Here is a 22238-nt window from a genome sequence, read left to right on the forward strand (position 1 = left end):
TAGGAACATCACTCTTATCTGGAAAGCACAGGTTAGGAACATCACTCTTATCTGGAAAGCACAGGTTAGGAACATCACTCTTATCTGGAAAGCACAGGTTAGGAACATCACTCTTATCTGGAAAGCACAGGTTAGGAACATCACTCTTATCTGGAAAGCACAGGTTAGGAACATCACTCTTATCTGGAAAGTATGGTTTAGGAACATCACTCGTATCTGGAAAGTATGGTTTAGGAACATCACTCGTATCTGGAAAGTATGGTTTAGGAACAGCACTCTTATCTGGAAAGTATGGTTTAGGAACATCACTCTTATCTGGAAAGTATGGTTTAGGAACATCACTCTTATCTGGAAAGTATGGTTTAGGAACATAACTCTTATCTGGAAAGTATGGTTTAGGAACAGCACTCTTATCTGGAAAGTATGGTTTAGGAACATCACTCTTATCTGGAAAGTATGGTTTAGGAACATCACTCTTATCTGGAAAATATGATTTGGGAACATCACTCATATCTGGAAAGTGGTTTAGGAACAGCACTCGTATCTGGAAAGTGGTTTAGGAACAGCACTCATATCTGGAAAGTATGTTTTAGGAACATCACTCATATCTGGAAAGTGATTTAGGAACAGCACTCGTATCTGGAAAGTGGTTTAGGAACATCACTCATATCTGGAAAGTATGGTTTAGGAACATCACTCTTATCTGGAAAGTGGTTTAGGAACAGCACTCTCATCTGGAAAGTATGGTTTAGGAACATCAATCTTATCTGGAAAGTATGGTTTAGGAACATCACTCTTATCTGGAAAGTGGTTTAGGAACAGCACTCTCATCTGGAAAGTATGGTTTAGGAACATCACTCTTATCTGGAAAGTATGGTTTAGGAACATCACTCTTATCTGGAAAGTATGGTTTAGGAACATCACTCTTTTTTATTTTTTTTTAAACTTTGGCCATTTCCCTGGCTCTTTTATACGTTTATCGCATTTATACTTGGTCAAGTTCGACCGACAGAAGCAGGCTGAAAGGGTTCAGATGGGGGGGAAGACACTCTGGGAAAGGCACGGCTGCAGTCCGGGATTCGAACTCGCTCAGCCCCAGATCCGCGCGAGCGCGGTTGTCCACGGCGCTGAAATAGCACTCGCGGTACGTGGTGAGCTACTGGAGCTCCCCTAGGAACATCACTCTTATCTGGAAAGTGATTTAGGAACATCACTCTTATCTGGAAAGTGATTTAGGAACATCACTCTTATCTGGAAAGTGGTTTAGGAACATCACTCTTATCTGGAAAGTGATTTAGGAACATCACTCTTATCTGGAAAGTATGGTTTAGGAACATCACTCTTATCTGGAAAGTATGGTTTAGGAACATCACTCTTATCTGGAAAGTGGTTTAGGAACAGCACTCTCATCTGGAAAGTATGGTTTAGGAACATCACTCTTATCTGGAAAGTATGGTTTAGGAACATCACTCTTATCTGGAAAGTATGGTTTAGGAACATCACTCTTATCTGGAAAGTATGGTTTAGGAACAGCACTCTTGTCTGGAAAGTATGGTTTAGGAACAGCACTCTTATCTGGAAAGTATGGTTTAGGAACATCACTCTTATCTGGAAAGTATGGTTTATGAACATCACTCTTATCTGGAAAGTATGGTTTAGGAACAGCACTCTTATCTGGAAAACACATCAAGTGTGTGTGTGTTTTTGTCTGTCACATGTATGAACTCCATTCTTACATAATTGCCATGGAGCTATTAAGCGACCACGCTCAAAATAGCTCCTGCCCCCCGAGGTTGTTGCTGCAACACCTCAGAGGAATTCCACATGGCAATGGCCATTAGAGAAACGTCTAGAACCGCACCCCAAAGACATGGTGGAAGGCACTAAATCGTAGGACCTCAGCCAAGTACAAGGAAGAGCCTGGCCACAATAGCGGTAGAGATTTTTTCTGTTTATTTTCTGGCTTAAACATCTAGCCCAGGGACTACAACTGAAAACTAGCAACCCTGCTAATGTTGGCATATTTACAGTTTTTAAATTTGTATTAATTTATGAATGTATAACTGTTGATTGATATGCACTGTCCCTGATCAAATACACTGAGTAAACTAAGAAGGCTAGAACATCCTACTGTTTGAAAGGTGAGGTATTATTGACAACATCCTACTGTTTGAAAGGTGAGGTATTATTGAGTTTGCGTGTTTCTCCTCCTGTGTGTTCAGGTGGGTAAGTTGTACATCCGCTACCAGCTGTCTGTGTCTGACGAGGAGGAGCCGGTGGTCGAGATGGAGGATGTCATCTGTCTCCTGAAGGACCACAAGGAGCTCTATATCCAGAAAGACCACCTCTCAGCCAAGCTGGACATCTGCAGGTGTGTGTGTGTGTTTGTGTTTCTACAGTGTGTGTTGGTAGTCTTGGCACAACAACTAAATTGTGGAGAAAATCCCCAAAAAAATAAAAAAAAATAAATCTTGTGCACAATTGAATAGTTAGGGAATTTTAGCAAGATGTTTGGACCATCTGTGAAAAAATGTATTACCAATAGCTTTCTTCACCAAAGTGTTCCTATAGGTGTCTACTAACACCTCTCAATTTATTCAAACCCAAATCCTCTGGGAAAATTCTGGAGAACCAATCAAAGTTAAGGAGCCCAGGGGGCTTGGGCGAAAAATATGAAAAAAATGTAAATCAAATATTAACGTGTGGGGTGACTAACTAGGGGTTTTCAGGGGTGCTGAATCTATTCCAACAATTAGTTTTGAGTAAGAATGGCTCCCTGGCCATAAAAAAACGATTTTAAGGTATGATCGTTTAACTACTCTTTGGGAGAGTAATTGGTTTTCCTCTGCTGGCAAAAGGTTTGATAAAATTATAAAATTATTTTCATATCACTCGATATTGATAATTATCGTCGATATAATTTCTGTCAAGTTTAATTAACTTCTTATGCCCGGCGCCGACGGACGGGCTATTAATAGACTCACTTGTTTTGCTGCTGCGAATGTCTCGAGTTGATGTCGTTATCAGTCCGCGCACGTTCTTCTACGCACCAGTGCATAGATTATTATATTCCACCAGGGGGCAACCTACCGCCATTGGATCATATGCATTATAAGAATGGAACTAACAGTTAGCCAGAGCAAGAGGTGTATCCCACGACAATGTACTAACTATCACCCTAAAATACTCCGTTCCGCCCCAATACATTGCAACGACGTCCACCGCATACCCCACACTACTCTAACCGTTACCATCAAAATTCACGCCACACACCCACTCTGCACGTAAACTATAAAATAGCGGCGTGCAAGCTAATGATCCTAGCCAGCCTTGTTTCCAATGTACTAACTATCACCCTAAAATACTCCGTTCCGCCCCAATACAGCAACGACGTCCACCGCGGCGCAGCTTACCCCACACTACTCTAACCGTTACCCTCAGAATTCACGCCACACACCCACTCCGCACGTAAACTATAAAATAGCGGCGTGCAAGCTAATGATCCTAGCCAGCCTTGTTTACTACCCAGATGTGCACCGCGGGTCTCCTTCGCTGTCGCCATCTCCTTCACTGATTGGTTGTTAGTGCGTGTGCGCTAATATATCCAAGCTTGGAAAATCGATATATCGAAACTTTGCGATCACGTTTCATGTTTATTTCGAGGAAATAATTTATCGCGATCGTTATCGTTTTATCGCCCAGCCCTAGGGTCAAGTGCATATCTGCTTGTGGCAAGTGTAAAGGAGAGTGCCATAACAACCAGACAGACGAGAAAAGGAGTGAGGAAGATGGGGAGTTGGCTTAGTAAAAAAAAAACTGAAACCATGTATCAATAATGCACATTTCTATACCATTCCATTCTATGTAACGTTACATTTCTCTTGGAATAAAGTAAAAATATATGTTCTTATGGAAAAAATAGTTTTTTACTAAAAAAACAAATGGTTGGAATAGATTCAGCGCCCTGAAAAACACTAGTTAGACACCCCACAAGTTAATATTTGATTTTTCATATTTTTCACCCAAGCCCTCTGGGTATACCAATATTTTATGGCCAGGGAGCCAATTTTACTCAAAACTAATGGTTGGAATAGATTCAGCACCCCTGAAAACCCCTAGTTAGTCACCCCACATGTTAATATTTTATTTTAATTTTTTTCATATTTTTCGCCCAAGCCCCCTGGGCTCCTTAACTTTGATTGGCTCTCCAGAATTTTCCCAGAGGATTTGGGTTTGAATAAATTGAGAGGTGTTAGTAGACACCTATAGGAACACTTTGGTGAAGAAAGCTATTGGTAATACATTTTTTCACAGATGGTCCAAACATCTTGCTAAAATTCCCTAACTAGAAGAACACATAGAGAAACCACTTGGGACAGGAGGAGAATCCTGCAAATAGGACCGTTTCTTATCGGCTCTTTGATCCTGATGGATCTTCTTCAGGTCAAGGATTTGTGAAATGATTGTTATCCTGCAATACCTTGTAATATTATGTGTGTGTCTATGTTTCAGGGAGCTGGTGAAACTGTTCTGCACAGAGACCAGCCATAAAAAGGAGTTGATGCGTTTCCTGAGTGTTCTGATGACCTCACTCACTGTAAGCGATATCACTTCTAGCACTTCATCACTCATCCTTATCTAATGCACTGGGGCGCTCTCTCTCGCTCTCTCTCTCTCTCTCGCGCTCTCTCTCTCTCTCTCTCGCGCTCTCTCTCTCTCTCTACATCACTGTGACCACCAGGGAGTTGTCAGGAATTAATAGGGTGGCTCCCAGGGGTGGCACGTTTACATGGCAACTTGTAGCTCATCCTTCCTCAAACCTCAGATAAGACCAGTGAGAGATGCTCTCAATATACAGTAGGAACACCATCACACCACTAAGGGGCCTCTGATGAGGCCTAAAAGAAAAGGATGTTTGCCTTATGAGCCCCAGGGATGTAGAGTGTTATATAAACTTGTTGCATTTGGAAAATAGATCTTCGACTGATTTAAGTTGAATGAGTTGCCTTGTTGTATTTGCTGAAGTTGGGGGAAATCGATTTTTTTACTGTCTGGTGAATTTAGTCGATGAAAGGTTCTGTCCGAAACAATCCATCAAGAACCATAACATCCATTCAGTGCATTCAGAGTTGGGACAGATTTGCTGATTTTTCCGATTTTGTTAAAGAAAACGACACAGATCTCCCGCTCCGCTTCCAGTTTATCATCATTCCCGTTTATTTTTATTATTTAAAATTGTATGTAACATTTTATATTACATGTTATTATTATTGCAGGGAATTGATCAAACGGCTTATTCTGGAACATGCTAATTAGGACATCAACATTGTAATGAGATGCGTCATGTGGAGAGGAATTAGCCTGGCGGGGTCAACTCAATTCTGTTCTTATTAGTGTGGTTTATTCATACAAAAGGCAACAATGGAACCTCTTTGTGTTGAGATGACTCTCTGGTGGTTCTGCTCTCTGTCCTTTGTCTTTATGTTTTTATTGCAGTAGTCAATCCAGAGTCTTATTACCCAGGTGTGCATTTCAATCGCTAGGGGGGAGGTAATGTCTACTCATTAAATGGCATCTGTTTCAACCCTTTGACGGATAGATAGGACTTGTCATTGACTCAGAGAGTGTGTGTGTGTGTGTCTGTGTCTGTGTCTCGTACATGTGCAGGACCCAGGGGCGTTGAAGAGATTCTTGCAGAGAGAGGACATCCGAGAGCTGCCTAGTGAGGAGGAGCCTTGGGAGGTCCCAGAGCCTCCCAAACCTGAGATTAAACCAGAGATCGGTAAGAAGAGAGAGAGGGAAAGATGGTCAAACCTGAGATTAAACCAGAGAGCGGTATAGAGAGAGAGAGTAAAACCTGAGATTAAACCAGAGAGAGAGAGACCTGAGATTAAACGAGATTAAACGAGAGAGAGAGAGAGAGAGAGAGAGAGAGAGAGAGAGAGAGAGAGAGAGAGTCAAACCTGAGATTAAACCAGAGAGAGAGAGATAGTCAAACCTGAGATTAAACCAGAGAGTGAGAGAGACCTGAGATTAAACCACAGAGCGGTATGGAGAGAGTGAGAGAAATAGTCAAACCTGAGATTAAATCAGACAGCCTATCAGCAATCTACATAATAGGACGTTATACAGATGTATGTCCTGAAGAAGGCCGATAGAGAGGCCGAAACATGTTGGTGTTTTTTTATTGTTCGAATATGAACTAAGCAATTTATTCATATTATAATTATATTAGAAATGTGTTAGATTGGCAGGCACTTCACAATTACAAAGCCTGGAGACAAAACAGCATCACTGCATCATGCAGGAAAGCCATGTTAACTCATTGAGTTATTCATGTCAGATTGATTATATTTCCCTCAGCTATTGCCACGCCTGCACAATCAGCCAAATTAAACGTCCTCTGGATAGTTTATGTTATCTTCACCTGAGCGTTCCCTACCATCATTCGAACGGCAGCTTATAATTCCATGATGGCAATAGCCGTACAGATCACCGTGTGTGTGCCTGTCATTTTGGAGCTTTCGGGACGCTGGCGCGCTATCTAAGAAAACACACAGTGGCATTATGCCTCCTTCGTTTGGTTCAGTGTAAAAACGGCAGAATGAGGGTTCTTCTTCATGGCAACATTGCAGGGTGTCTGTTTTTATAAAGGGGCTAGAATCACTATCTATCATACCATCTGTAAATAGCTTGAGATCATTGACGGCTTAATGGGAAAACAGTGCTATATAACACACAGCTATAATTAGCAGAGGGGAATGCGTTCCAAATGGAGAAGGTGCTACTTTCTCTCAGCTGTCTGTTTGTCTGTCTGTCTGTCTGTCTGTCTGTCTGTCTGTCTGTCTGTCTGTCTGTCTGTCTGTCTGTCTGTCTGTCTCTCTGTCTCTCTGTCTCTCTGTCTCTCTGTCTCTCTGTCTCTCTCTTGTCAGCCAGGGGGGTAAAGCTGTCATTTTACGAAATTATCTGGGATTTCTTTGTCTCAACACTCGCCCCAATTTCCACATAATTTTAGAATATGCTAAGTAATCTGCCTCACGATTCTCACACACACACACACACACACACACACAGAGCAGAGAGCCCTCATTCAGAGCATACATTTACAGAGTGTTTTGCACATATGCTAATTCACTGTTCTGTGTGATGATGACTTGAAAGAGCAGCTGTTACCAGGCTCAGAGAAAGAGAGAGAAGCAGATCCTTCACTGCATAGTGGAGAACACACAGACATGTAGTTCACTGACACACACAGGCAGCTACAAAGACAAATACGATCAAAAGTGTTCATCGTTTTTAATTAAATCATTAAAAAAGTAATGAAATAGATCTACCCGTGAAGTCCTTCACATGAATCATAACTGAAATGAGAAATTGAGTCGCGCTGGATCAAAGGAACAGCGTGAGGTGGTGTTTATTTATTAACACCTTATATAACCTTTCATGTGTCACTCCAGTGATATCGAGGTCCCCCGTTGTCAGCGTGATCCCAGCAGAGGTACCTCGTCCCGGCCAAGCGGATGGAGAGCAGACCATCCTCTGCTGGCCCCCACGGGCTTCTATGTTGAGTACAGCAGCCAGTCACACAGGTACGGTAGATCGCTGATGTGTGTTAGACAGCAGGCTTTCCCAGCCTTTAGTTGGGCACCCCAAGTGGCATGCCCCTGATATGAAAACAGGGTCCCTTTTTAAAAAAAAAAATATATATATATATATATATATATATATATATATATATATATATATATATATATATTGAACTAATAATATTTGAGAAGCTACCAGCAGCAGTTGTTTGACTGCACAGAAACCACTGCTAAATCCTTGCAGCTTGTTCTATAAAGAGAGTGTTGCGCCCTATGAATCAATAGCCTACAATGTGAAAGAGAGTGTTTTCACGTGGGGTCACATTAGAGGAAAAAGCACTCTACCACCAATTTCCGGTAGCGGTACTTTTCCGGCTTGGTCAGACGTTCCGACGAACACAACTTGCGGTGTTTGCGGGTGGGAAGCCGTTTGGGGGTATGAGTCCTGGTCGTTAGCGACAGCGACTCCTACTGGTCGGTCGGGCGCCTGTTCAGCGGGGAGGGGATCTGGGGGAGAAGGTATGAACCTCTGCACGCGTTATGCTCTCCTCTCAGTGAAACTCCTCGCTGTCAGGTGAAAAGAAGAGGCCGGCGACTCCACATGTATCGGAGGAGACACATGGTAGTCTACACCCTCCCCAGACAGACAGAGGAGACACGTGGTAGTCTACACCCTCCCCAGACAGAGGAGACACGTGATAGTCTACACCAGGGGTGCCCAACCTTTTTTGAACCAAGATCTAATTTTTAATTTGCCACCTAGCCGAGAGCTACCAGCCCAAATTTGACCTACTCTCGGCTAGTATTAGTAGTAATAGTATTAGTAATACCCATTCAATATGCACATGACAGAAAATATTATATGGCATATAATATTTTCTGTCATGTGCATATTGAATGGGTATATAATATAATATGATATTTTATATATCATTGTAACGGTGTAGTGTAGGAATTACAAGAATGACAAGACTGTAACTTCTCACGTTGGGCATACAGGCAGCATGACCCATTTATTTCACACTCTGCATACACACTGACAACACACACACTCAATTCAATGGGCATGAGAAAACATATGTTTACATTGCCGAAGCAAAAGTGGAGCAATACAATCAAAACAAAAATGATATATGTATAATTAAAAGGGAATAGGAATGACGTGTAAACAGCTGTCACATTGCAACTGACAACACACACAGTCAATTAAATTAAAAGAAAACATGTTTACATTGCCAAAGCAATAGTGGAATACAATCAAAAAATAATTCCACAAAAAGGTCTGTCAACAGTCCTTTATTTTTTTTTGTAGAATTAAATGTCAGTCATATATGTCATCCTCACTGTCTTGCTCTGAATTGTCAGCTGTATTTACAATGCAGTGCACTTTTCTATCAGTGCTGGGCAATGTTCTCTGCCCCTTGGATCAGAGTTGCCACAGTATTTGCATGTATAATCTGTGTCTCCAGTTCTGGGTGAATAGTGCCGTCTCCCTTGGTTATGCCTGACTTGTTGACTAGCAACGGCGTGAACAGCGTCGGCGCATGGGCTCGCTATCTCCATCGCTCTCACTCCCATATCAGCCTGTTCCGCTGCTCTGCACATTTCAATAGCGGTGATTAACGTGAGCCCTTTCTCTTTCAACAGTCTGCGTCTTATGCTCTCGTTTGCAATACCTAGTACAATTTTGTCACAAATCATTTCATCTCTTAGCTGCCCGTACTCACAGGTTGCTGCCTTTTCTCTCAGTCTGGTCACAAAACTGTCTATGGATTCGCCTTCCTCTTGTTTGCTGCTCCCGAACACGTACCTTTCATATATGACGTTCTTCGCCAGTTTGAAGTACTTTTCCAACGTATCCAGTATGACTTTAGCATCCCCTTGATCCTGTTCGTGAGATTCAGGTTGTGACGGTAAATGTGCTTGCATTCACTTCCCACCACACTCTTCAGAGTTGCAGCCTGAATGTTCATGTCATTCTCGGTTATACCCGTAGCGAGTGCATAGTCCTCGTATTCGGCACGGAATATGTCCCAGCTGACGCTCCAGCCGCCTGTGAAGCTCATCGGGGAGGGGGGTGGAATATTAGCCGCCATGCTAGCTGACAATAGCCCAACGTTACTTGTCTCGGTCTCCGTAATGTTGTCTTCAGAACCGGAGTCAGACTGTGACATAGTCAGCTAATATGTACATACATGGACGTAAGTTCAACTACTTCTGACACCATGTTTGTGTGGATGTTTCTACGGCATGAATAACGACAGACACAAGTATCAAGTTCAGCGTCTGTAATCAAAGTGCTTCACATTCCTCTACATCCGGGGTATTTATGAAAACAACAAAAGCAAGCGATTGCCGATCGCCTCGATCTAACTAGACCCCATAACAATGATTTTCCAAAATAATCTCGCGGTCTACTTGAAAGCAGCCCGCGATCTACCGGTCAATCACGGTCGACTGGTTTGGCACCACTGGTCTACACCCTCCCCAGACAGACAGAGGAGACACGGGGTAGTCTACACCCTCCCCAGACAGACAGAGGAGACACAGGATAGTCTACACCCTCCCCAGACAGACAGAGGAGACACGGGGTAGTCTACACCCTCCCCAGACAGACAGAGGAGACACAGGATAGTCTACACCCTCCCCAGACAGACAGAGGAGACACAGGATAGTCTACACCCTCCCCAGACAGACAGAGGAGACACGGGGTAGTCTACACCCTCCCCAGACAGACAGAGGAGACACGGGGTAGTCTACACCCTCCCCAGACAGACAGAGGAGACACGGGGTAGTCTACACCCTCCCCAGACAGACAGAGGAGACACAGGGTAGTCTACACCCTCTCCAGACAGACAGAGGACAGAAAGGGAATTGGCATAACGACTACATTGGGGAGAAAAGGGGGAAAAAATATTGTGGTCAAAGGAATGTTTGAACCTCAATCCAGGGTCACCTGTGAAAAAAAGGTTGGAAGGAGATGAGGGATCTAGCTGGAAAACTAAAATATTTTGTATGTGATCTTTTTGTGTTGTTTCTTAGTTCATCTGCATGTGTTTTTCTCCCCAGCTGGTCAGACGGATGGAGCAGTCGAAGCCGTGATGAAGATGTGGCCTCCACCTGCTGCTCCTCAATGCGGAGATTCAGAGAGAGACACCAGAGCCGGCAGCCATGTTGGAGGTGCTGAGACTCCCAGCAGTAGCCATGTTGGAGGTGCTCAGACTCCCAGCGGTAGCCATGATGGACACCCGTTTCCAAGGACCGGTGAAAAGCCAGCGGACCATCCTGCCTTACCTAGAGATCACAGTCACCAGAGCCAGTCTAGCGCTGTCCCAGCAACCGGCAACAGCCCTCATCCAGCAGGTTAGACATTCTGCTGCTTTCTGTGTTTCACTGGCCGATGGTTGCAATAGACTTATCGCTAAGCCATGCCCCCTTTGAAAAGTCGGACAAACAAAGTCGACCGTGAATGACTGTTGACTATGGCTGCAGGTAGCCCCTTTCCTGACTGTGATGCAAGCCTTGCTTCACAGTCACAAAAGGGACCTCTCCTCCCATTCGCCCTCTCCTCTGTCGGTCCTGCGTGACCAATAAAGCTGTAAAAATGCTAAAAAATTATAAAATAAATAATAATGAAGACACTGCCTCCTGTACAAGTCGGCCACAGCAGTGGTATAAACCCAGAGGGAAGAAGGTAGCAGGCCAGCCTATAACCTCTGCAGTGGTGGCAAAAGTGATCCCCACCTACACTCCTAACAGGTAGTTTCAAAGCACAATAAAAACACAGATACATTTGGTAATAAAGGCAAAATGGTGCTCATTCACAGTTTATTGAAGAAAAAAAATGTGCACCATCATGCAGTTTGATGTGAAAGAATAATAGCCCATGGGTTGTGGCTTGAGCTATCAGGTAATGGTATTCTTGGCTGGAAGTTAGACAGCATGCTCACAACATACCAGATCTGGTTGATGTTTGTGAAGCTTATGTTAGGGATCCTCTCTGACACAATTTTAAATTTCTTTATCTTTGATATAGCACGTTCAACATGTGTCCTGTGTGCAGCCACTTTTTTTTGTCAGGCAGACATCTGTAGAGGGCATCTGCCTTTTTCCTCTGACGAAGGGTAGGATGTTTATTTCAAGTCCAATTTCTTGTAGGTCATTTTCAATAAGGAATCTTTTATCTACCATAAGCCCATCCCCTTCCTGCAGATAGCCATGTTTAAGCAGATTTTTCATTAGCTTAATTAAGTTGCTCTGCCTAACTATTTCTTTGTCAGACATAGATCCAGTGAAAAGAGTTGAACAAAATATTACAGAACCTCGTGGATCACATGCTATGAGGGATTTCAATGTGTTTGCAGACTTGTAGGTTGAGTAGCTTTGGAAGTTGGGGTTTGAATTTTTAACTCTGTACAGTCTAATATTGCCATCGTTGTAGGAAATTCCTCTCTGTACTTTCCTGGCATTTGTGCCATTATTATGTCTATGAGGCCATGCGGGTAGTTCCCCTAGAACTGTGAACATGTAGTCCACCCATGCATTGAACAAAGTACCAACACTTCGTTCATCAATCATAAATCTAAATGCCAAATCTTTTAAATCATGATTTTGTCTCAGTTTCATAAGAACAAGCAAGAGCTGCACAGTGCACACACAGGGGCATTGTGTTAATTTGCCAATCACTTCTGCTATATGTCAATGGGACTGAAGTTTGCTGTGCTGTTTCACTGCTAGGTATACTAAACACAGTACATAGATTATTGAATTGATCATAAGTGAATCCAGTGGCATATTTGAAATAGGCTGGTACACGGCTGTTCTGCAAGACCTCTGGTGTTAATCTATTTGGTACTTGATTATGTCTCAGAACAGTATTTATACTCGTCAGTGATTCGATTTGTGCTTGTTGATTTCTCAATCGTTCATCTCGCTCCTCTTGTCCACCTTCTTCCATTTGGGGGAGGCTGCTCCACAGGCCGGCAGAAGGGCTTTGAGGGGAAAAGACAGTTAGCAAACGTTAAGTTAGCTAAAAACACCAGCTAACTAGCGTGGAAGAAAAGTCAGACATACAATTAATGACCGCAAAGTTGATGTTGATAACACTGTAGCTAGGATAATACCAGCTAGCTAGCTGGCTAGCTAGCTTGCAGGTAACGTTAGCTAACTAATAGTTTGGTCTACGTTTCTAATACATGCCGTCAAATATTATGTCTTTATGAATTTACCTTACCTTTGAGCAAACATAAGTGTCCTTGGAAATGGTCTTCACATTCAGTTGTGTATGTGGTCGACGACACAGTAGAATCCACCATTTGCATTTGCAGAGTTTTCTTTTGGGCTTCGGAAAAAGTACAACATATACTCCTCCATCCAGTCTTTCAGGGTACCTGGTGTCCGAATTACAGGTACCCCACACACAGCGTTTCACCATCAGATATTAGCTAGATAATAAACATAGAAACTGAACTCTTCACAGTGGTTTCGATCACAGACGTTTGGTTTGATGCGCCCTACAAATGGCTTTTCTGTTGATGTCCGACTTTTCTGCCAGCAAGGATTTTCGCTGTGATATGATTGGACAAATTCTATTTGGGGCGTGGTTTAGCGACAGGCTATTCCCGGCAGCGGTACCTCCGGCTCGGTCAGTCGGCCCTACGAACACAATTGGCAGTGTTTGCTGGTGGGGGTTTGAGTCCCGGTCGTTGCAACAGCGACTCCTACTGGTCGTTCCGGGCGCCTGCTATCTCCCCCAGGGGAGCTGGAGGAGATAGCATGATCCGTGCGCGTTACACTCTCCCAGCGAAACTCCTCGCTGTCAGGTGAAAAGGAGCAGCTGGCGACTCCACATGTATCAAGAGGAGGCATATGGTGGTCTACACCCTCCCCAGACCAACAGTAGAGTAGACTACACCCTCCCCAGACCAACAGTAGAGTAGACTACACCCTCCCCAGACCAACAGTAGGGAATTACCACGACCAGAAGGGAATTATGCATAACGACTCAAATTGGGGGATGGGAGAAAAGACAAAAAGCAAATACATTTAAAAATAAAGGTTAGGTTTGTATGGTACAGGTGGTGGGGGGTAGGTTTGTATGGTACAGGTGGTTGGAGGGTAGGTTTGTATGGTAGAGGTGGTGGGGGGGTAGGTTTGTATGGTACAGGTGGTGGGGGGGTAGGTTTGTATGGTACAGGTGGTGGGAGGGTAGGTTTGTATGGTACAGGTGGTGGGAGGGTAGGTTTGTATGGTACAGGTGGTGGGGGGTAGGTTTGTATGGTACAGGTGGTGGGAGGGTAGGTTTGTATGGTAGAGGTGGTGGGGCGTGGGTTTGTATGGTACAGGTGGTGGGGGGGTAGGTTTGTATGGTAAAGGCGGTGGGGGGTGGGTTTGTATGGTACAGGTGGTTGGAGGGTAGGAATACCACAACCAAACAGATAATATATAGTTACAAACAGTCCTCATTTTATGTATTCAATACTAAAGATATATCATACTTTTCAGAGGTTAGTTGGGACCCTGGGAGGCAACAGTTGTGATTGGAGGATCAAGAAATGAGGGAGGTGTTTGAGATAGGGTCATATTACAGCATCTTTTGAGAACATTTATTCTTTGCCTGCAGTCAATATCTACATTACGTCCCGGTGTGTTGTGTAAAGCTTTTCGAAAAGCTTGTTTATGCCGGGGCACTCGACACTTTTGACAACTGTCGTTCGGGCAGAAAATAACACGTCATTCGTAATTTATTATGTATGCTTTGGCAAAGGTTTCTGTCGTCTCTATGGTAACAAAACGTGCCAAGCTCACCACGGTTTGTGTTTTTCTGCCCTGCCAGTCTTTCCTACATGTTAACTTCAGCCAACACAACCAACGTGAAACCACAGGCGTATCTATGGCAAGGTTGGCGTTTCATTCGACCACAGTGTGCAACAATATATGACGTGTCCGCGGCATAACAAGATCAAAGTATCGACAAAATGTTGATTGCCCCGGCATGAATCTGCCTTATAAGTGTTCCTCTTCTGTCTTCAGACTCCTGGCAGCAGGGTGGGTGTAGAGCGAGTCAGACCACAGACTCTGGTAGAAGAGAAGAGTCTGAAGAAGACACAGCCAAGACTGCCAGGTCCAGCCACACCAATGCAGCCCCAGATCACACCAACCAGCAGCCCAGGCCCAATAACCAGTAAGACTCTTCCTTTTCTTTTTTTCTGCATCAATTTTAAGTGTAGATTGATTTACTGATTTATATGTATAAATGTGCAAAAAAAAAAACGAAAAAAATCTTTGCTCTTTGCATGAACAGAAAACGCTCATTAGATTTGATTTGACTCGTATTCACTCCCAAATCCCCTCTTTCTTGATGCTCCCTGTCTCTTTTCCTTTCATCTCATTGCCTACCTTCCCGTCCTCCTTCCAGCGTCCCAGAGGCGGTGGTGGTGTCCAGTGTGTTCCAGGGTACCGGAGGAGAGAGCCAGCGTCCTCCCCTAGCCCTGGACTCTCCCCTTTGGAATAAAGCCTTGGCTCCTGAAGCCACTCTGGAAGACCTGGAGCTCAACTGCGAGAGACCGACCACCGTGAGTACATTCAGCTCAGCCACGTCACCCTCTGAACAGTCATTTTCTTTTCTTCTACGCTTCTTTTTCAAGCTTATCTTTTCCTGTCTTCACAGTAATTAAAGGTGCTGTACGTGGTATTTATTTGTTAAAACAAGTGGTCTACGTGTTAAAATAATAGCTCTACATAACATGGGTCTCCCAGTCCCCCAGCTCTGCAGTAAACAGAAAATAGACTTTATCCAATCAGGACCAAAAAGAAAACGTCTGACAAAAATAAGAAATAAAAACAAGTTTTAAGCAAATAATGTGCTTTAAACGTGTCAAATAATCTGGCAGTGCAGTAAGCTAATATCTAGGGTTCTCTCTCCTGATTGGATAAAGTAGAAATACCAGAAGAAAAATAAAGTCTGTTTACTGCAGAGCTGAGTGTTACTGACCACTGTGGTGAACACTGTGACGGCTGTTGGAATGTAGAGCTATTTAACACTTATTTGAACCAAAAAATACCACTTACAGCTCCTTTAAGAGGAATCGATCACTTTAACTCTTTTTTGTTGTTGTTGCCACGATGCAAGGAGTCGTGCGGCCGTCAAGAATAACTTGTGGCGTGTTTCTTTTCTTCTTTACAGGTGCTGATCTCGGAGGACTCCAGGGACCTGTCGGTGATCGGGGATTGGGGGGAGCAGCTGGTGGACTCCTTCCTCTCCCACTGGAGGGACAGCGACGCCCCCGGGCGGCCCTCGCACGTGGCCTGGTGCAACGAGCGTGGCGAGAGCGGACAGCCCTACGACTTCAAACTGGCCTTCGAGCCGGCCGAGGGGACGGCGAAGGCGAGGGTCGTGTACGTGGAGGTGAAGTCCACCATGAAGAAGGAGAAGGCTTTCATCCACCTCTCGGCCAACGAGCTGGACTTTGCGCTGAAGGAGAAGGAGAGGTACCACGTGTTCCGAGTGTACAGCGCGGGGGACTCCAGCAATGTCCGCCTGTGTCGCATCCAGAATCTGGCCCAGCATCTGCACGCCAAAGACCTCGAGCTGTTCCTGTTCGTGTAGGTCTTCTTAAAAACCAGTGGAGCTATTTTTTTTATGTTTTGTTTGTTTTTAGGCCACATTTTTGGTCGTTCAAGTCTGTGGAAATTCCCCTTGGTTGAATACGAAGAGTTTTAATTGTTCCTGTTCGTGTAGGTTTTCTTAAAAACCAGTGGAGCTATTTTTTAAGGCTATGTTTTGTTTGTTTTTAGGCCACATTTTGGTCGTTCAAGTCTGTGGAAATGCCCCATGGTTGAATACGAAGAGTTTTAATTGTGTTTATATGTCTCCCTTAGTTTATATGCATATATACTGTAATGTACTGTGTTTTAAGCACATGCACACGTGGACCAGCCCTTACTGGCGAAGAATGTCTTGCGTATTCATTTCATATGCCTTTTAAAAATGTATTCTGACTGCACTGAGTTAGTTTTCTACTCATTTTCTTGTCTCCTAAATTGTATTTTACTAGTCTCATTTACTTGAAAGCAATGACAAAAATTATCTACTGAATGAGTCCAAGTGTGTTAAGTATGTTCAAAATGTGTTTGTTTTTTTATCAGCTGTTGACTAGTGTTTTTGTTCTAGTATGTCTGCAAGTTTAAGTTACGTAAAAACACTGAATACACTCTTTAGCCTTTCTTCATATCTAACTTTTTTGTCATTCCTTCCAACAACAAAAAAAGAAGATATAATAAACTATTTTTCCTTCAGCTTCAGTGTAATTTCTGTGTTTTGTTTTTCATCGATTCATCTTTCCTTGACCGGCTGACTCACTCTTTGAAAAAGTAATGATGGACTCTGAGCTCTGCCTCGTGGAATGCTAACACTGTGTGTGATGACAAACACACAGGGGCGTGCACATGCACGTGCACACTCCAAACAGTAGAGACGAACTAGAAGTGTTGGAACAGCCTTCAGTCCATTCTTATCTCCCTTGGTATTTTCACGAGTCAAACACTATTAAAAATAATAATAATAAATAAAACCCTTGGTATGTAACAGGGACATTTACTAACACACTTATTCCACATAACACACACACTCACATCCACATAGACCATATTTTTACACACGCACACACTTTCTCTCTCACGCTCTCCCTCTTTCTCGTATTCTGCATATCTATTACTCATGGTCTCTACGTCAAGGTACCACTTAGTTTTGTATACTCTCCTGTATAAATAGTGTTATCTCGCCATTCTACAGAGATCTAGGCTAGGGCCCATTGCTGTAACCTAGGTCTCTGCGTGTTGTCAGTAAACTATCCTTCAAATCAAAGACTGTTGTCCACCACCATTAATAATATGGTCAGATTATTCCATCAGTATGTTTCTTATGTACTGTAGGCTATATGTTGTGTACTGTATGTTATCGGGAATAATGGACTGATGGCTATGACCATCCAGAGACGTAAGAGAACAGTAAACAGGAGGACTAAGAGAGTGTGTGTGTCACCCAAACCATACTGGCAGATTAAGTGATTATGGCAGTGGGTGAAGTTAAATCAACTGGAAGCAGAGCTGGCTAGACACTCCCTGCTCATTGTTCCTGGTAAATACTGAACCGCCTGTACCTTATCCCACTATTGCAGGTACACATGTTGTGTACTACACACACTCCGGCTCACACACCTATCAAATACAGAGCTCCCCTGATATGACTTCTGGGCAGTCAATTGTGGTCTTGGGTGTGTACACCATACATATTGGAAATAGAGAGTGTATATATGTTTGCTTGTGTGTAAGAGAGACAGATGAGTCAGTGCTAGGCATGCAGCGGTGGCTTAAAGGTTAGAGCAGCGGGCTTGTGAGTGAAAGGTCGCCAGGTGGACCCCCCCGGACGTACAGGAACAATCTGGCCTGTCCCTCAATACCAACCGCTGACGCCCTTGAGCAAGGCACTTACCCCTATGACTTCCTTCCTATGATTATTGCTACTCAAGAGTGACCATCTGTCATTCTAGGATGCCCTGGCTGCTACCCCCTATTTAATTCAGGTCTCTTGAGCAATCTATAGTCTGCTGCTGCACTGGCACCTACGATTTGTGGGACTAGAATGCTATACAGTAGTGAAACAACAATAATAGGTTTGGGTCATTTATTTACATATACGATGAATATTATTAGAACCCCCCCTCCCCACGCCATAATAGTGTTAATACTCCGTTCACTCTCGGTGTATATGCCGTGCTCCTGTCCTGAGCATAATCTGTACGGAGACAGCGGTAATACGCGTTGGGGAGCAGGCAGCGGGCAGCGGTGAGAGCCAGGCCGATCTGCACTCCGATTGGTCGACGTGGGAAAAGGGGCAGGAATCTCTCCTCCTCCTCGTCTCCCTGCTGCTCATCGGCAGGAGAGCAGAGCGACGCGGAGACAATAGAGGACACAGCGCCAGAGGAGCCTGCGAAATGTAAGGGGTCCAGTGAGCAGGGCAAATTTACCGCTAGACTCGCGTCCACTGGTTCGATACAACAGGAGAATGCGGGCTGTGGATAGATGTTTTATCCCGCTAATGTAGCCTAGTATGCGCCCTCATCACCCACCCTATTCATCACCTGCTCGGGCTGATAGGGCGGTCTTCAAGAGCCCGATCCACTGTGGACCGATTGAATGGTGAGTGCAGAATAAACAGGGTTTGATAATGAACTGCAGTCCAGGGCATGCAATACGTGATGATGCGCATTTTTCTTGGGCATAGCACTGTAATTGCTGGCGGCAATGGCGAATTATTGGGATCCTGTTACAATACGTTGGCTTTAATTCAATGCATGATCGATTAGGCCTATTCAGTGCAGTGTATACACTGATGCTCGTTTGTGCTGTGCGCTATATTGTCCCACAAGCACATGCCTATTTATCTTTGACCTGAACAAGTCACAATAATTTATTGTTTAATTAGCTATCTGTCCAATTTTGTTTAGTTATTTTGTGGAATTTGTTATTGATCACTACACCCCCCATCCTCCTCTTCTATTACTCTGTCTCTCTCTTTCTCACACACACACACACACTCTCCCTTTCTCTCTCACACTCACAACACACACGGACACACACACATCGTGTCCCTCGGCCTCATGTATGACTGTCTTCTCGTTGTCCCTGTTGACTGCTGTGGTCCCGGTGTTCGGGACCACAGCAAGGCAGGGCAGGGACCGTCCCAGAGACGAGTCAGGTGTCTGCAGCCTCCATCGGGAGGCCTGGCTCCCCGTCACTCTGATGTAGCTCCTATTACATGAGTGACATTGATTTCCATCACTGTCATTCCAGTCAGGGAGAAGCTGAGGACACAGCGAGAGGTGTCTGATAGAGGTAGACCTGCTGAGAAGGTGTCTGATAGAGGTAGACCTGCTGAGAAGGTGTCTGCTAGAGGGACCTGCTGAGAAGGTGTCTGATAGAGGAACCTGCTGAGAAGGTGTCTGATAGAGGGACCTGCTGAGAAGGTGTCTGATAGAGGTAGACCTGCTGAGAAGGTGTCTGATAGAGGGACCTGCTGAGAAGGTGTCTGATAGAGGAACCTGCTGAGAAGGTGTCTGATAGAGGTAGACCTGCTGAGAAGGTGTCTGATAGAGGGACCTGCTGAGAAGGTGTCTGATAGAGGTAGACCTGCTGAGAAGGTGTCTGATAGAGGTATACCTGCTGAGAAGGTGTCTGATAGAGGGACCTGCTGAGAAGGTGTCTGATAGAGGAACCTGCTGAGAAGGTGTCTGATAGAGGAACCTGCTGAGAAGGTGCATGTCAACGTGACGCAGCGCAGATATAGTTCTAAATATGTGGCTGGTTGGTTGTCAGTGAAGAATAACAAGCCTTTAGCCAATAATGCAAAACAGAAAGAAGAGCCTATAGTGGTAGTGATGAATAATAGGCCCACAGCCCATATTGCCTGTCTCCTTTATCCCTCTATCCTGTGGAGACACTAGCGGAGGACTGGCTCTGCCTTATTGGAATAATGGCTTTACCTTTCTATCCCATACTATTCTATTGGTTTCCTTTGTTGGTGATCTGTGTGGCTTCTTGACACTCTGTTGCTGTCCACCATCACATGCCACCTGCAAATGATGCCATATACCGTCTGTATCATTATTTAGTACAAAAGCGTTACCATGGCGATCCATGACTTTTACCACAGCTGTACCATGGTAAATTACGGTATGTATTTTATTTTTTCACTGTCGTTTTTTGTAAGGGCTATGAGGGCTTTTACAATCCAAATCCCCTGGCCACTTCAAAAGCCAATCCAAAAATAATGTTCAATGTTCCAAAAATGTTATTCACCTCTTTGGTTAGGTAAAGTTTCATTAATGTAATAAGCAACTAATGAACAAATTATTGAATTAATTTAACTGACAGTTTATGTTTCTGCCCTTGCTGTCAGTATCGTAAACTTTTGTGGAAACAGTAAACAGTATGTTTATAATAAAAGCTTAATATTCCAGAAACTTTGGGGGATTTGGCTGAAAGGAACCTTGGAGCCATTCCTCTTCACTATGATAATCTTCCATCTCATTATCTCTTCAGAGGCATAGAGGGAGACTGCGTGTGTGTGTGTGTGTGCGTGCGCGTGTGCGCGCGCGTGTGTGTGTGCATGTGTGTGTGTGTGAGTGTATGCGCACATGTGTGTGTGTGTGCACGCATGTGTGTGTTTTAAGCCCACAGGCAGAAACAGTAAAACTGATCAAAAGGGGGCTTAAGATGGTATTTGCATGCACACAATTACACAAACATATGCATGGACGCACACACAAACATGCACACACACACACACACACACGATGAGTAACAAATCACAATGTAGGTCAGACAGAGACAGAGAGTGTTGTTGATGACTTGGGGGAAAAGCTGCTTTGGTATTCAACACCAGTCATGTCTCTTGGAGAAGTCAAAGGGGACACGGTACCTGTCCTATGAAAAGTCAACCCCAGCATGAAGTCTGATGTGTCTCCTTGTCAGTGGACAAACAATCACTTAGATATTAATTCAGCACCAGGCCTGTCAGCTAAAGTCAAATGTCTGCTCTTGTCTGTGACAAGAGCCAATCTCATTGGCTGTCAATTGGGGTCTTGGGTGTGTACACCATACATATTGGAAATAGAGAGAGTGTATGTGTGCGTGCGCATGTGTGTGTTGCTGCGGGCACGTGTGTGTAAGAGAGAGAGAGAGGAGTCAGTCTTAGGCAGGCAGCGGTGGCGTGGCGTAAAGGTTAGAGCAGCGGGCTTGTGAGCGGAAGGTCGCCAGGTGGACCCCCCGGGCGTACAGGAACAATCTGGCCTGTCCCTCAATACCAACCGCTGACGTGCCCTTGAGCAAGGCACTTACCCCAAACTGCCCAGTAGTCAACATTGTGGTTGTACTGGGCGGCTCCCAGGTATGTACAATATGTACCTGTGTGAGGGTGAAGCAGAGCGTTGCTGAAAAAGAACATCCATGCTCATTGAACCTACCCTGGGTCAATAAAGGTAGAATAAAATAAAACATCTAACACTAGGAATACCTAGAAAGCAGCTGGATTGCATCCACAATCCAGATGTAAACAAATACTTTCTATTGTTTGCCAGGGCCAGCCTGATTGAGCTAACAGTGAATACACAAATAAATGAATTGAATAAAGGTGTCGGACACTATTTTCTGTCGAGCACCTGAGCATAAAGAGACGATTAAACGTTAGGCCATGACTCGACATTCTAGTGAAGTTAGTTACTCAACATTCCCCAGTGCAATCACATGTTCTAAATAATTCAAACATGTAATAATCCATTCAAAATCACACTTGACCTTAGGATCCTCTTTTACCCAGGGTTAAATGTACAGGTCAAACACTCCCACTATCCACAATTACATCTCAAGTGACCAACACACACACACACACACACACACACACACACACACACACACAGAGTGCTAAAGTTACCTTAGCAACAGCTTGACAGCCACCTGTTTCTTGATTGGTGCCAGTGACAATGAGTCTGCAAGCCTTTCTGTCAATAACGTTGCCTATGGTTGACAACAAACAGTGACCTGACAACAAGGCTGGCTAGCTTATCCATACATCTCATTGTCCCCAAATACAAT

The 22238-nt window shown here is 44.2% G+C and overlaps 1 protein-coding gene across 2 annotated transcripts in view; it reads left to right on the forward strand.

The window, feature by feature from the left end:
* LOC311236070 (uncharacterized protein) overlaps positions 1-16883 on the forward strand; it is a 182557-nt gene extending 165674 nt beyond the window's left edge. For both annotated transcript variants that reach the window (XM_084323663.1, XM_084323664.1), the window contains 8 exons: positions 2223-2371; positions 4513-4597; positions 5668-5782; positions 7458-7589; positions 10656-10949; positions 14619-14769; positions 15004-15160; positions 15772-16883. In XM_084323663.1, coding sequence (XP_084179789.1) covers positions 2223-2371; positions 4513-4597; positions 5668-5782; positions 7458-7589; positions 10656-10949; positions 14619-14769; positions 15004-15160; positions 15772-16194 — 1506 coding nt within the window. In that variant the 3' untranslated portion in view covers positions 16195-16883. The remainder of the gene's footprint in view (positions 1-2222; positions 2372-4512; positions 4598-5667; positions 5783-7457; positions 7590-10655; positions 10950-14618; positions 14770-15003; positions 15161-15771) is intronic.
* Positions 16884-22238: the final 5355 nt, after the last annotated feature.

Source organism: Notolepis coatsorum, assembly GCF_963971535.1.
Source record: "Notolepis coatsorum genome assembly, chromosome: 10".
Lineage (NCBI taxonomy): Eukaryota > Metazoa > Chordata > Actinopteri > Aulopiformes > Paralepididae > Notolepis > Notolepis coatsorum.